Genomic DNA, 13681 nt, shown 5'->3' with positions numbered 1-13681 from the left:
TTCATCCAACACTTAAATCCTTGCATAGGGATGTGCTGTATCTAAACTGCAGTCTTACAACGCCTCGGGAGTAAGAAATGAACATAACTGATCCAAGGAAAGGGAATACAGAGTTCCATTCCCGTTGCATCAGGTGTTCCGCAGCTCGATTGCTAGAGCCCTCGGCTCACACACCGAAGTCCGTGATTCGATCCCCGGTACAGGTGGAAACATCAGGACATATTTCCATAATACATCCGCTGTCCCTGTTCACCTATCAGTAAAATAGGTTACCTGGAGGTTACCTGGAGGTTACCTGGAGGTTATTCCGGGGATCAACGCCCCCGCGGCCCGGTCCATGACCAGGCCTCCCGATGGATCAGGGCCTGATCAACTAGGCTGTTACTGCTGGCCGCACGCAGTCCGACGTACGAGCCACAGCCCGGCTGATCCGGCACTGACTTTAGGTATCTGTCCAGCTCTCTCTTGAAGGCAGCCAGGGGTTTATTGGCAATTCCCCTAATGCTTGATGGGAGGCTGTTGAACAGTTTTGGGCCCCGGACACTTATGGTGGGTTAGACTGGTAGTCTCATCCTGGGGACAAAATTGACCTAATTTGCTCTAAATGCTCTACATAACAAGGGCTTTATATATAAAAATATGTCACTGATGTCAGCCAGTTCTGTATACGTTGTGCATGTACTTGTAGAAATAAAGATTATTCGCCGACATCAAAGCATCCCCTTGAATGGCTGTTCCGGGGGGTCAACGCCCTGCGGCCCGGTTCCCGACCAGGCCTCCCGGTGGATAAGGGCCTGATCAACCAGGCTGTTGCTGCTGGCCGCACGCAATCCAACATACGAACCACAGTCCTGTTGACCGGGCATTGACTTTAGGTATCTGTCCAGTTCCCTCTTGAAAACAGCCAGGGGTCTATTGGAAATCTCCCTCATGTATGATGGGACGCTGTTGAACAGTTTTGGACCCCAGGCGCTTATTGTGTTTGCTCTTAGTATACTCATGGTACCCTTGCACTTCAATGGGGGTATGTTGCACTGTCTGTCTAGTCTCTTGCTTTCGTAGGAAGTAATTTCTGTGTACAATTTGGCACCAGTCCCTCTACGATTTTCTAGGTGTAGATTATAATGTATCTTTTTTGCGTGCGTTCCAGGGAATACTGGTGAAGAAACTTCAAAGGTTCCCAGTAGCTAAGGTGTTTAACTGAACTAATGTCATATGATTCACACACGGTTGGTAGTGAGTCATCTATTTGTAACTGGTTACTGGTAACTAATACTTGTAGTGAAGATTCGTTGTACATTCTAGATCTCCAGTTTCACTAGCCTTGAATGGGGCTGTTAGTGTTCAACAGTATTCGAGCCTAGAGAGAACAAGTGACTTAAAGAGGACCATTATTGGTATGGCATCCCTTGTTTTGAAAGTTCTCATTATCCATCCTATCATTTTCTTCGCAGAAGTGATAGTGACACTGTTGTGATCCTTAAGGGTGAGATCCTCTGACATTAACACTTCCAAGTCCCTCACATTAGTTTTTCGCTCTACTGTGTGGTTAGTTAGAGTTTATAGTATACTCCGTTGTAGCTGTTGTTTCCTCAAGTTTTCCATAACGGAGTAACTGAAGCTTCCCCTCCATGAACATCATACTGTTTTCCGTGACCCATTGGAAAACTTGGTTTATAACCGTTTGGAGAAGAGGGAGAAGAACGGAGGTGGGAAAAGGAGGAGAAAGTGAAGATAACGACCCGGAAGAAGTAGGGACAAGGACGATAACATGAACATTAAAAATAATATAGTATAGCTATATAGTAAGTAAGTAAGTTTATTCAGGTATACACAAATACAGTTACATAGAATTATCATACATAGCAGCATATGTGTAGAGAACCTAGGATAACCCAAAAAAGTCAGACTGAGTGACTTATTTCCGTTGGGGTCCTTAGATATAGGAGTTGTTCTCTTGTCATGTTCCATCACACAGAATAGGTTTCTAACACAACAAATTAGGAATTTATTGGCCTGAGCTGGGAGACCTCGGTAGAGCAATGAGCATATCGCCAAGCATTCCCCGAGGAGGGTGGGGTGTGTAGACTGCGTGAGGGTGGGGGTGCGTGGGCGGAGTGGAGATGGGGTAAGGGGTGCATGGCCAGTTTGAAGGGAGGATAGAGACAAGGAGGATGGAGGAAGGAAGGACCTAGGAAGGATGACTGGATGGAAGGGTAAAGGATTGGAGAAGGGACTGATCGAAGGACGGATGAAAGGAAGGTAGATAAACGGAGGATGAATGGATGGAAGAGCAGATGGAGGAGCGGAGGATAGTTGGATGACTGGAGGGGAAAAAGGATGGAGGATGACTGAGAGGATGGATGAAGGAAGCATGTATGGGATGGCGAGCGAAGGGGTTGTGAGTAAGGTTAATGTTTACAGTAGCAGCAGCAGCAGCAGCAGCAGCACAGCCTGCCGGTCAGTGACCCCAAATGTTCACTGACCTTCTTGGCCTCACAACCACTCTTACTACTCCTCACTCCCGTCCCCCCCACCCACCCAAAAACCCACAAACCCGCACCCACTCTCACTCTCGTTCCCTTCCCCTTCCCTTACTGCTTTCCCATACTGACTCTGACCCTGGCTGCGACTCTGACACACGCACACGCACGCACGCACGCACACACACACACACACACACACACACACACACACACACACACACACACACACACACACACACACACACACACACACACACACATCAGGCAGGACTACAAAGAGATCTGGACAGGCTACAAGCCTGGTCCAGCAACTGGCTCCTTGAATTTAACCCTGCCAAATGCAAAGTCATGAAGATTGGGGAAGGGCAAAGAAGACCGCAGACACAATATAGTTTAGATGGCCAAAGACTGCAAACCTCACTCAAGGAAAAAGATCTGGGGGTGAGTATAACACCGAGCATATCTCCTGAGGCGCACATCAATCAGATAACTGCTGCAGCATACGGGCGCCTGGCAAACCTACGGATAGCGTTCCGATACCTCAGTAAGGATTCGTTTAAGACTCTGTACACCATCTACGTCAGGCCCATACTGGAGTATGCAGCACCAGTTTGGAATCCACACCTAGTCAAGCACGTCAAGAAATTAGAGAAAGTGCAAAGGTTTGCAACAAGACTAGTCCCAGAGCTACGGGGATTGTCCTATGAAGAAAGGTTGAGGGAAATCGGCCTGACGACACTGGAGGCCAGGAGGGTCAGGGGAGACATGATAACGACATATAAAATACTGCGCGGAATAGACGAGGTGGACAAAGACGGGATGTTCCAGAGATGGGACACAGACACAAGAGGTCACAATTGGAAGTTGAAGACTCAGATGAATCAAAGGGATGTTAGGAAGTATTTCTTCAGTCATAGAGTAGTCAGGCCATGGAATAGCCTAGAAAGTGATGTGGTGGAGGCAGGAACCATACATAGTTTTAAGGCGAGGTATGATAGAGCTCATGGGGCAGGGAGAGAGAGGACCTAGTAGCAATCAGCGAAGAGGCGGGGCCAGGAGCTGTGACTCGAACCCTGCAACCACAAATAGGTGAGTACAAATAGGTGAGTACACACACACACACACACACACACACACACACACACAGAGGTATGATAAAGCTCACGGTTCAGGGAGAGTGACCTAGTAGCGACCAGTGAAGAGGCAGGGCCAGGAGCTAGGACTCGACCCCTGCAACCTCAACTAGGTGAGTACACACACACACACACACAGGATCTTTGAGAAGCGGGAAACAAGTACACGGGGGAACAGCTGGAAATTAAAGACATAGATAAGTCACAGGGATGTTAGGGAGTATTTCTTCAGTCTCTGGGTAGCTGGGAGGTGGCATGACCTCGGCGAGGTAGTGGAGGCAGCCTCCACGACCTCGACGAGGTAGTGGAGGCAACCTCCATACATAGTTTTGAGAATAAGTACGATAGGGCTAACGAGGCTCGGAGAGTGAATCTGGCAAGCGGTAAGTTGAGAGGCAGGGCCAGAAGCTAAAACTAGACCCCAGCAGCCACATATGGGTGAGCACTCTCTCCCAGAAGCGGTAAGTGACCTCAACGCCTGGTAAATAAGAACCTTCATTTGTTGTGAATCATGTATTGATTTATCGACACATTTTCAATATATTTTGTCACCAGCCACCCTCGTTATCGCAGTTACTCGATCTACCAGTATCACCAGTCACCCTTGTTATCAGTTACTGGATCTACCAGCATCACCAGTCACCATCGTTATCAGTTACTGAATCTACAAGCATCACCAGTCACCATCGTTATCAGTTACTGGATCTACCAGCATCATCAGTCACCATCGTTATCAGTTACTGGATCTACCAGCATCACCAGTCACCATCGTTATCAGTTACTGGATCTACCAGCATCACCAGTCACCATCGTTATCAGTTACTGAATCTACCAGCATCACCAGTCACCATCGTTATCAGTTACTGGATCTACCAGCATCACCGGTCACCATCGTTATCAGTTACTGGATCTACCAGCATCACCAGACACCATCGTTATCAGTTACTGGATCTACCAGCATCACCAGTCACCATCGTTATCAGTTACTGGATCTACCAGCATCACCAGTCACCATCGTTATCAGTTACTGGATCGACCAGCATCACCAGTCACCATCGTTATCAGTTACTGGATCTACCAGCATCACCAGTCACCATCGTTATCAGTTACTGGATCTACCAGCATCACCAGTCACCATCGTTATCAGTTACTGGATCGACCAGCATCACCAGTCACCATCGTTATCAGTTACTGGATCTACCAGCATCACCAGTCACCATCGTTATCAGTTACTGAATCTACCAGCATCACCAGTCACCATCGTTATCAGTTACTGGATCTACCAGCATCACCAGTCACCATCGTTATCAGTTACTGGATCTACCAGCATCACCAGTCACCATCGTTATCAGTTACTGGATCTACCAGCATCACTAGTCTCTTTTCTTATCACATATCAATAAATTAATAGTCGCAGCCTGTCATGTTGACATACCAATAAGAATGTTATATTTTCTGACACTACTGGGTTATCCTAGATAAGATCTAGGATATAGATATACATATAAATATATTTTTATTTCACAAACCAGCCGTATCCCACCAAAGCAAGGTGATCCAAAAAGAAAAACAAGTTTTTCTTTTTATATTTAGTAATTTATGCAGGGTGACCCAAAAAAAGAAAGAAATCCCCAAAAAGAAAATACTTTCATCATCATTCAACACTTTCACCACACTCACACATTATCACTGTTTTTGCAGAGGTGCTCAGAATACAACAGTTTAGAAGCATACACATATAAAGATACACAACATATCCCTCCAAACTGCCAATATCCCAAACCCCTCCTTTAAAGTGCAGGTATTGTACTTCCCATTTCCAAGACTCAAGTCCGACTATATGAAAATAACCGGTTTCCCTGAATCCCTTCACTAAATATTACCCTGCTCACACTCCAACAGATAATCAGGTCCCAAGTACCATTCGTCTCCATTCACTCCTATCTAACACGCTCACGCACGCTTGCTGGAAGTCCAAGCCCCTCGCCCACAAAACCTCCTTTACCCCCTCTCTCCAACCCTTTCGAGGACGACCCCTACCCCGCCTTCCTTCCCCTATAGATTTATATGCTTTCCATGTCATTCTACTTTGATCCATTCTCTCTAAATGACCAAAGCACCTCAACAACCCCTCTTCTGCCCTCTGACTAATACTTTTATTAACTCTACACCTTTTCCTATTTCCACACTCCGAATTTTCTGCATAATATTTACACCCCACATTGCCCTTAAACAGGACATCTCCACTGCCTCCAACCGTCTCCTCGCTGCTGCATTTACCACCCAAGCTTCACACCCATATAAGAGTGTTGGTACTACTACACTTTCATACATTCCCTTGCCTCCATAGATAACGTTTTTTGACTCCACATAAACCTCAACGCACCACTCACCTTTTTTCCCTCATCAATTCTATGATTAACCTCATCCTTCATAAATCCATCCGCTGACACGTCAACTCTCAAGTATCTGAAAACATTCACTTCTTCCATACTCCTCCTCCCCAATTTGATATCCAATTTTTCTTTATCTAAATCATTTGATACCCTCATCACCTTACTCTTTTCTATGTTCACTTTCAACTTTCTACCTTTACACACATTCCCAAACTCATCCACTAACCTTTGCAATTTTTCTTTAGAATCTCCCATAAGCAAAGTATCATCAGCAAAAAGTAACTGTGTCAATTCCCATTTTGAATTTGATTCCCCATAATTTAATCCCACCCCTCTCCCGAACACCCTAGCATTTACTTCCTTTACAACCCCATCTATAAATATATTAAACAACCATGGTGACATTACACATCCCTGTCTTAGACCTACTTTTACCGGGAAGTAGTCTCCCTCTCTTCTACACACCCTAACCTGAGCCTCACTATCCTCATAAAAACTCTTTACAGCATTTAATAACTTACCACCTACTCCATATACTTGCAACATCTGCCACATTGCTCCTCTGTCCACTCTATCATATGCCTTTTCTAAATCCATAAATGCAATAAAAACTTCCCTACCTTTATCTAAATACTGTTCACATATATGTTTCAATGTAAACACTTGATCTACAAATCCCCTACCCACTCTGAAACCTCCTTGCTCATCCGCAATCCTACATTCTGTCTTACCTCTAATTCTTTCAATTATAACCCTACCGTACACTTTTCCTGGTATACTCAGTAAACTTATTCCTCTACAATTTTTACAATCTCTTTTGTCCCCTTTCCCTTTATATAAAGGGACTATACATGCTCTCCGCCAATCCCAAGGTACCTTTCCCTCTTTCATACATTTATTAAACAAAAGTACCAACCACTCCAACACTATATCCCCCCCTGCTTTTAACATTTCTGTCATGATCCCATCAGCTCCAGCTGCTTTACCCCCTTTCATTCTACGTATTGCCTCACGTACCTCCCCCACACTTACATTCTGCTCTTCTTCACTCCTAAAAGATGGTATACCTCCCTGACCAGTGCATGAAATTACCGCCTCTCTTTCTTCCTTAACATTTAAAAGTTCCTCAAAATATTCTCGCCATCTACCTAATACCTCCATCTCCCCATCTACTAACTCCCCTACTCTGTTTTTAACTGACAAATCCATACTTTCCCTAGGTTTTCTTAACTTGTTTAACTCCAAAATTTTTTCTTATTTTCATTAAAATTTCTTGACAGTGCCTCTCCCACTCTATCATCTGCTCTCCTTTTGCACTCTCTCACCACTCTCTTCACCTTTCTTTTAATCTCCATATACTCTGCTCTTCTTATAACACTTCTGCTTTGTAAAAACCTCTCATAAGCTACCTTTTTTATCACACCCTTTACTTCATCATTCCACCAATCACTCCTCTTTCCTTCTGCCCCCACCCTCCTATAACCACAAACTTCTGCCCCACATTCTAATACTGCATTTTTAAAACTATTCCAACCCTCTTCAACCCCCCCACTACTCATCTTTGCACTAGCCCACCTTTCTGCCAATAGTCGCTTATATCTCACCCGAACTTCCTCCTCCCTTAGTTTATACACTTTCACCTCCCTCTTACTTGTTGTTGCCACCTTCCTCTTTTCCCATCTACCTCTTACTCTAACTGTATCTACAACTAAATAATGATCTGATATATCAGTTGCCCCTCTATAAACATGTACATCTTGGAGCCTACCCATCAACCCTTTATCCACCAATACATAATCTAATAAACTACTTTCATTACGTGCTACATCATACCTTGTATATTTATTTATCCTCTTTTTCATAAAGTATGTATTACTTATTACCAAATTTCTTTCTACACATAGTTCAATTAAAGGCTCCCCATTTACATTGACCCCTGGCACCCCAAATTTACCTACTACTTCCTCCATAACATTTTTACCCACTTTAGCCTTGAAATCCCCAACCACCCTTACTCTCACACTTGATTCAAAACTCCCCACGCATTCACTCAACATTTCCCAAAATCTCTCTCTCTCCTCTACACTTCTCTCTTCTCCAGGTGCATACACGCTTATTATAACCCACTTTTCACATCCAATCTTTATTTTACTCCACATAATCCTTGAATTAATACATTTATAGTCCCTCTTTTCCTGCCATAGCTTATCCTTCAACATTATTGCTACTCCTTCTTTAGCTCTAACTCTATTTGAAACCCCTGACCTAATCCCATTTATTCCTCTCCATTGAAACTCTCCCACCCCCTTCAGCTTTGTTTCACTTAAAGCCAGGACATCCAGTTTCTTCTCATTCATAACATCCACAATCATCTCTTTCTTATCATTTGCACAACATCCACGCACATTCAGACTTCCCACTTTGACAATTTTCTTCTTATTATTCTTTTTAGTAATTTTTACAGGAAAAGGGGTTACTAGCCCATTGTTCCCGGCATTTTAGTTGACTTTTACAACACGCATGGCTTACGGAGGAAAGATTCTTATTCCACTTCCCCATGGATATAAAAGGAAAAGTAATAAGACCAAGAACTATTAAGATAAAATCAAAGAAAACTCAGATGAGTGTGTATACATAAACGTGTACATGTATGTGTAGTGTGACCTAAGTGTAAGTAAAAGTAGCAAGACATACCTGTAATCTTGCATATTTATGAGACAGACAAAAGACACCAGCAATCCTACCATCATTTAAAACAATTACAGGCTTTCGTTTTACACTCACTTGGCAGGACGGTAGTACCTCCCTGGGTGGTTGCTGTCTACCAACCTACTACCTTTATATATATATATATATATATATATATATATATATATATATATATATATATATATATATGTGTGTGTGTGTGTGTGTGTGTGTGTGTGTGTGTGTGTGTGTGTGTGTGTGTGTGTGTGTGTGTGTGTGTGTGTGTGTGTGTGTGTGTAACCCCTTCTACTGTATAAATTACTAAATATAAAAAGACAGACTGAACACCTTTGTGACCTCAGAACCACTGTATAACTATACTACTGCTTTTCAGAACCTTAGTTTCTCACTCGCCTGTCAGTACCCAGTCATTTGCATATATAGCACAGCCAGTTACCTCAATAGTTAGTCAGAAATGGTTATAATCATAACTATAATTTTTAAAGGAGTGGACCGGTAAGCCAGCTGAAGGCCTCGGTCAATGCCCAAAAGCTCCAGCTGCAGGTCATCACATGACTAGGATCCGCGTCAGGGAATACTTGGCCTGTTTCCTGACAAACATTATACCTACCATCAACAGTTAAGTCTGCCAGCAAAATACGCATAAATAACTGCAGTAAAGCAAACGTATCGCTGACCACAAGCTATAATTTTATCATATGTGGTGGTCACTGAATTAATCTTCTTCAATTAAAAATAATTATCCGGACACTTAGGTATAATAGCCTCATCAAACAAATTATATATATTTTTGCATTATCCTCTTACACAAATCCCTACTGTCACTTAATTTTCAACAAGCAAGCCGAGATCTGAGCGCGGCAATGGCACTGTTTATGATTACTAGAACTAATACATTGTTAGGTGCTGTTTTATGAAGCGCTCAAGCCGTGTGCGTCATTCAGCTTAAGGAGAGGTGTTGGTGACTCAATCCTCCGTCCGCTAATCGTGACCATGTCTCTGATCCGTCAGTGTTGATGATACTATCAAATTAGAACACTAAATACTAAAAACGACAGACTTTACAAAGTGCTAACAATGACAGACTGTGATGAGTCAGAAGATAAAGAATGACAGACCTTGTGATAACTGTCTGCTAAATCCTTTAAAAAATACCAGCAATAACAGATTTTGTGATAAACTGTTAAATCCGTTAGAAAGTACTAATAATGATACTAACAATGATATGGAAAGATTGAGGAAGTGAAGATTGGAGCAGAGTATAAAACACTCGCATTACTCAATGGAGCGTAATACTAATGTGAGAGATCTGGGAGTGATCATGTTCGATGATCTTCCCTTCAGGAATCACATCCCTTAAAAACTAATATTAATTTTTAAATGGGTGGACCGGTAAGCCTGCGACAGGTCTTGGTCAAATGACTGAAAACTCCAGTGGCGGGTCTTCAATGATTCGGATCAGTTTCTGTAAACACTTATCTTCTTTCTTAACGACTCTTACCTACCTAACCTAACCTTTAAGGATCACAACAGTGTCACTATCACAACCACAAGGAAAATGATAGGTTGGATACCAAGAGCCTTCAAATCAAGCAATTCCAAACCAATGGTGATACCTCAAGTAACCTGTTCTCTCTAGGCTGGAGTACTGCTGTCTTCTAAGAGCTCCGTTCAAGATAGGTGAAATTACAGACCTGGGAAATATACAAAGAACCCTCATCGCTCGCATAGATTCAGTTAAGCTCCTAAGATACTGGGAAAGTTTGAAGTCCTCCGAGCATTATACTCTTTGGAACGTATGCGAGAGATAGGTTGTAATCTGGTCCCAAAGCTGCTAAAATAAATCGTTCCCCAAGAAAGTAAGAGGCTTGACAGATGATGCAAAACATGGGTTCAGGGCAGGTCGCTCCTGCCTCTCACAACTACTGGATCACTATGACATGGCCTTGGATGCACTGGAAGAAAATCAGAATGCAGATGTAATATACACAGACTTTGCAAAAGCATTTGACAAATGCGATCATGGTGTAATAGCCCATAAAATACGTGCTAAAGGAATAACTGGGAAAGTGGGGAGATGGATCTTCAACTTCCTAACAAATCGAACACAAAGAGTAGTGGTCAACAGAGTTAAATCGGAGGCTGCCATAGTGAAGAGCTCTGTTCCACAAGGCACAGTACTCGCCCCCATCTTATTCCTTATCCTCATATCAGACATAAACAGAGATATACACCACAGCACCGTATCATCCTTTGCGGATGATACTAGGATCTGCATGAGGCTGTCATCTGCTGAGGACGCGGTTAACCTCCAAGAAGATATAAACAAAGTTTTCCAGTGGGCGACGGTAAACAATATGATGTTCAATGAGGACAAATTCCAACTACTCCGTTATGGAAAACTGGAGGAGATAATAACTAGAACAGAGTATACTACTGACTCCGGCCATACAATAGAGCGGAAAAATAATGTAAGGGACCTGGGAGTAGTAATGTCTGAGGATCTCACTTTCAAGGATCACAACAGTGCCACGATCGCACGTGCAAAGAAAATGATAGGATGGATAATGAGAACTTTCAAAACGAGAGATGCCAAGCCCATGATGATCCTTTTCAAATCACTTGTTCTCTCTAGGCTGGAATACTGCTGTACATTAACATCTCCATACAAAGCAGGTGAAATCGCAGATCTAGAGAGTGTACAGAGATCCTTTACTGCACGTATAAGTTCTGTCAAGCACCTTAACTACTGGGAACGCTTGAAAGCACTTGACTTGTACTCGTTGGAACGCAGGAGGGAGAGATATATCATAATCTACACTTGGAAAATCTTGGAAGGAATGGTCCCAAATCTGCACACAGAAATCCCTCCCTACGGAAGTAAAAGACTGGGCAGGCGATGCAAAATGCCGCCAATAAAAAGTAGGGGCGCCATTGGTACACTAAGAGAAAACACCATAAGTGTCCGGGGCCCAAAACTGTTCAACAGCCTCCCATCAAGCATTAGGGGAATTGCCAATAAACCCCTGGCTGCCTTCAAGAGAGAGCTGGACAGATACCTAAAGTCAGTGCCGGATCAGCCGGGCTGTGGCTCGTACGTCGGACTGCGTGCGGCCAGCAGTAACAGCCTAGTTGATCAGGCCCTGATCCATCGGGAGGCCTGGTCGTGGACCGGGCCGCGGGGGCGTTGATCCCCGGAATAACCTCCAGGTAACCTCCAGGTAACACTGTATCAACGTTCGTGGCCCCCAGACTATTCAACATCTTACCAGAAGATATAAACACTGCTGGGACAAATGTATGTCTTCAAGAGGAAACTGGACAGGTATCGTCATTCTTCACTGCCAGATCAACAAGGCTGTGATGGAAATGTGGGTCAGCGGGCCACCAGCAGCAACAGCCTGGTTGATCGGGCAAGCACCAGACGAGCCTGGCCCATTGCCGGGCTCTGGAAGTAGAAAAACTCAGAACTCATCGAAGTGCTCATTCTACCTTGGATCCAAAATGATTGCCTCGGGATTTAGTGTTCTTCCTATGAATGTATAATAATAATAATAATAATAATAATAATAATAATAATAATAATAATAATAATAATAATAATAATAATAATAATAATAATAACACATGTAATGCTACAAAATACCCTGTCAGATTGCTCTTGGCAAGTGTTGAAAATCTTGTCCTGAAGGGTAAACTTACTAAGCAGGTCACATCCTGCGAGTAAGTAAAATTCAGTCCAAAGTGTTGGGTTTACATGTAGTGGGTGTCATCATCTCTATCCTAGGCTGTTTCAACATTCAGGCATCGACACCAATATCAAGATGCAGCAAACTATGCATATAGTAAAACTTTACGAACTTTAGTTAATTGCATATCTTGTTATGGATGTTTGTAGTCTTCTGTGTTCTGTGCTCTGCAACATTTTCAGAGATACTGCGCCGAACAGTATATCATATTTTTTTTAATGTGTGGATGTTAACCGACACTTTCATTATAGAAATTATTCCATGTCAACAGTTTGTCTTCCAGTATGATGTAATAACACATACAGGAGCTAAACCCGTAGGTTGCAACACAGCAACTGGGGAGTAGGAAGTAAGCGGGTTTGATTTAAGGAAGGGAAGAGTGGCGCCAATTCCTTAGATCAAGAGCACTTCACTGGCGCCAAGGCACCTGTGATGAGACTCGGAAAATAATCTCATAATCAAGCCAATTACTGAATCTGATCCAAGTTGTAAGTCCATTAAAACCCAATAATTGATAGTAGACTATGCATACATAACAATGTCCTGCCTTGAGGGGCCAAGAGCTGAGGCTCATCTCATGCAGGCATAGCGAGGTAAGAACAAATGAAAAACACAATATAGCCTTGAAGGGTCAAGACCTGCTGATTCCACTCACTCAGCAAAGCAAGTACAAACTCATGAAAATCGGGACAATTTCTTTCCTGAAGTGCCAGGAGCTTAATCAACCCACGGCGACTCAGCAGAACGCGTTAATTCTTGAAAACACGGTAATTTCTTCCTCTCAAGAGCCAGAAGTATAAGTTTAACCCACGCAAAACCTGCGAAGCACAAACACGAGACAATTTCTTGCTCCACCCACTAATAATTAATCGCTTATAATGAATACACTGAGTGAATCTGATTCAATTTGTATGTGGTGCAGTGTCTTGCCCTGAGGGATCAGGAACCTCAGTGCAACTCGCTCGAACACTGCAAACTAAGCACAAACTCATGAAAAAGACAATTTCTTCCTCTGAGGAGCCATAAACCTCAGGTTAACCCACACAAACACCGCGAAATCAGCACAAAAAAAAATCTTGCCCTAAGGGGCCAGGAGCTTATGCTCAACCCACGCAAACAGAAATAAACACGCCCACACATGCCAAATTGGATACTTACCGATTTCGTAGTGTGGAGGGTAAGTAATAACACTGTCAAACACCTGCAAG

At 43.2% G+C, this 13681-nt stretch overlaps 1 protein-coding gene across 1 annotated transcript in view; it reads right to left on the bottom strand.

The window, feature by feature from the left end:
* LOC128703599 (collagen alpha-2(IV) chain-like) overlaps positions 1 to 13681 on the bottom strand; it is a gene marked incomplete at its 3' end in the record, with an annotated part of 449538 nt that overhangs the window by 434390 nt on the left and 1467 nt on the right. Inside the window, 1 exon segment of the mRNA XM_070101286.1 lies at positions 13633 to 13674. Coding sequence (XP_069957387.1) covers positions 13633 to 13674 — 42 coding nt within the window.

This window comes from Cherax quadricarinatus, chromosome 76 (assembly GCF_038502225.1).
Source record: "Cherax quadricarinatus isolate ZL_2023a chromosome 76, ASM3850222v1, whole genome shotgun sequence".
Lineage (NCBI taxonomy): Eukaryota > Metazoa > Arthropoda > Malacostraca > Decapoda > Parastacidae > Cherax > Cherax quadricarinatus.
Note: the sequence above shows the minus strand (reverse complement) of the source record. Positions and strands in the feature narration are given on the sequence as shown.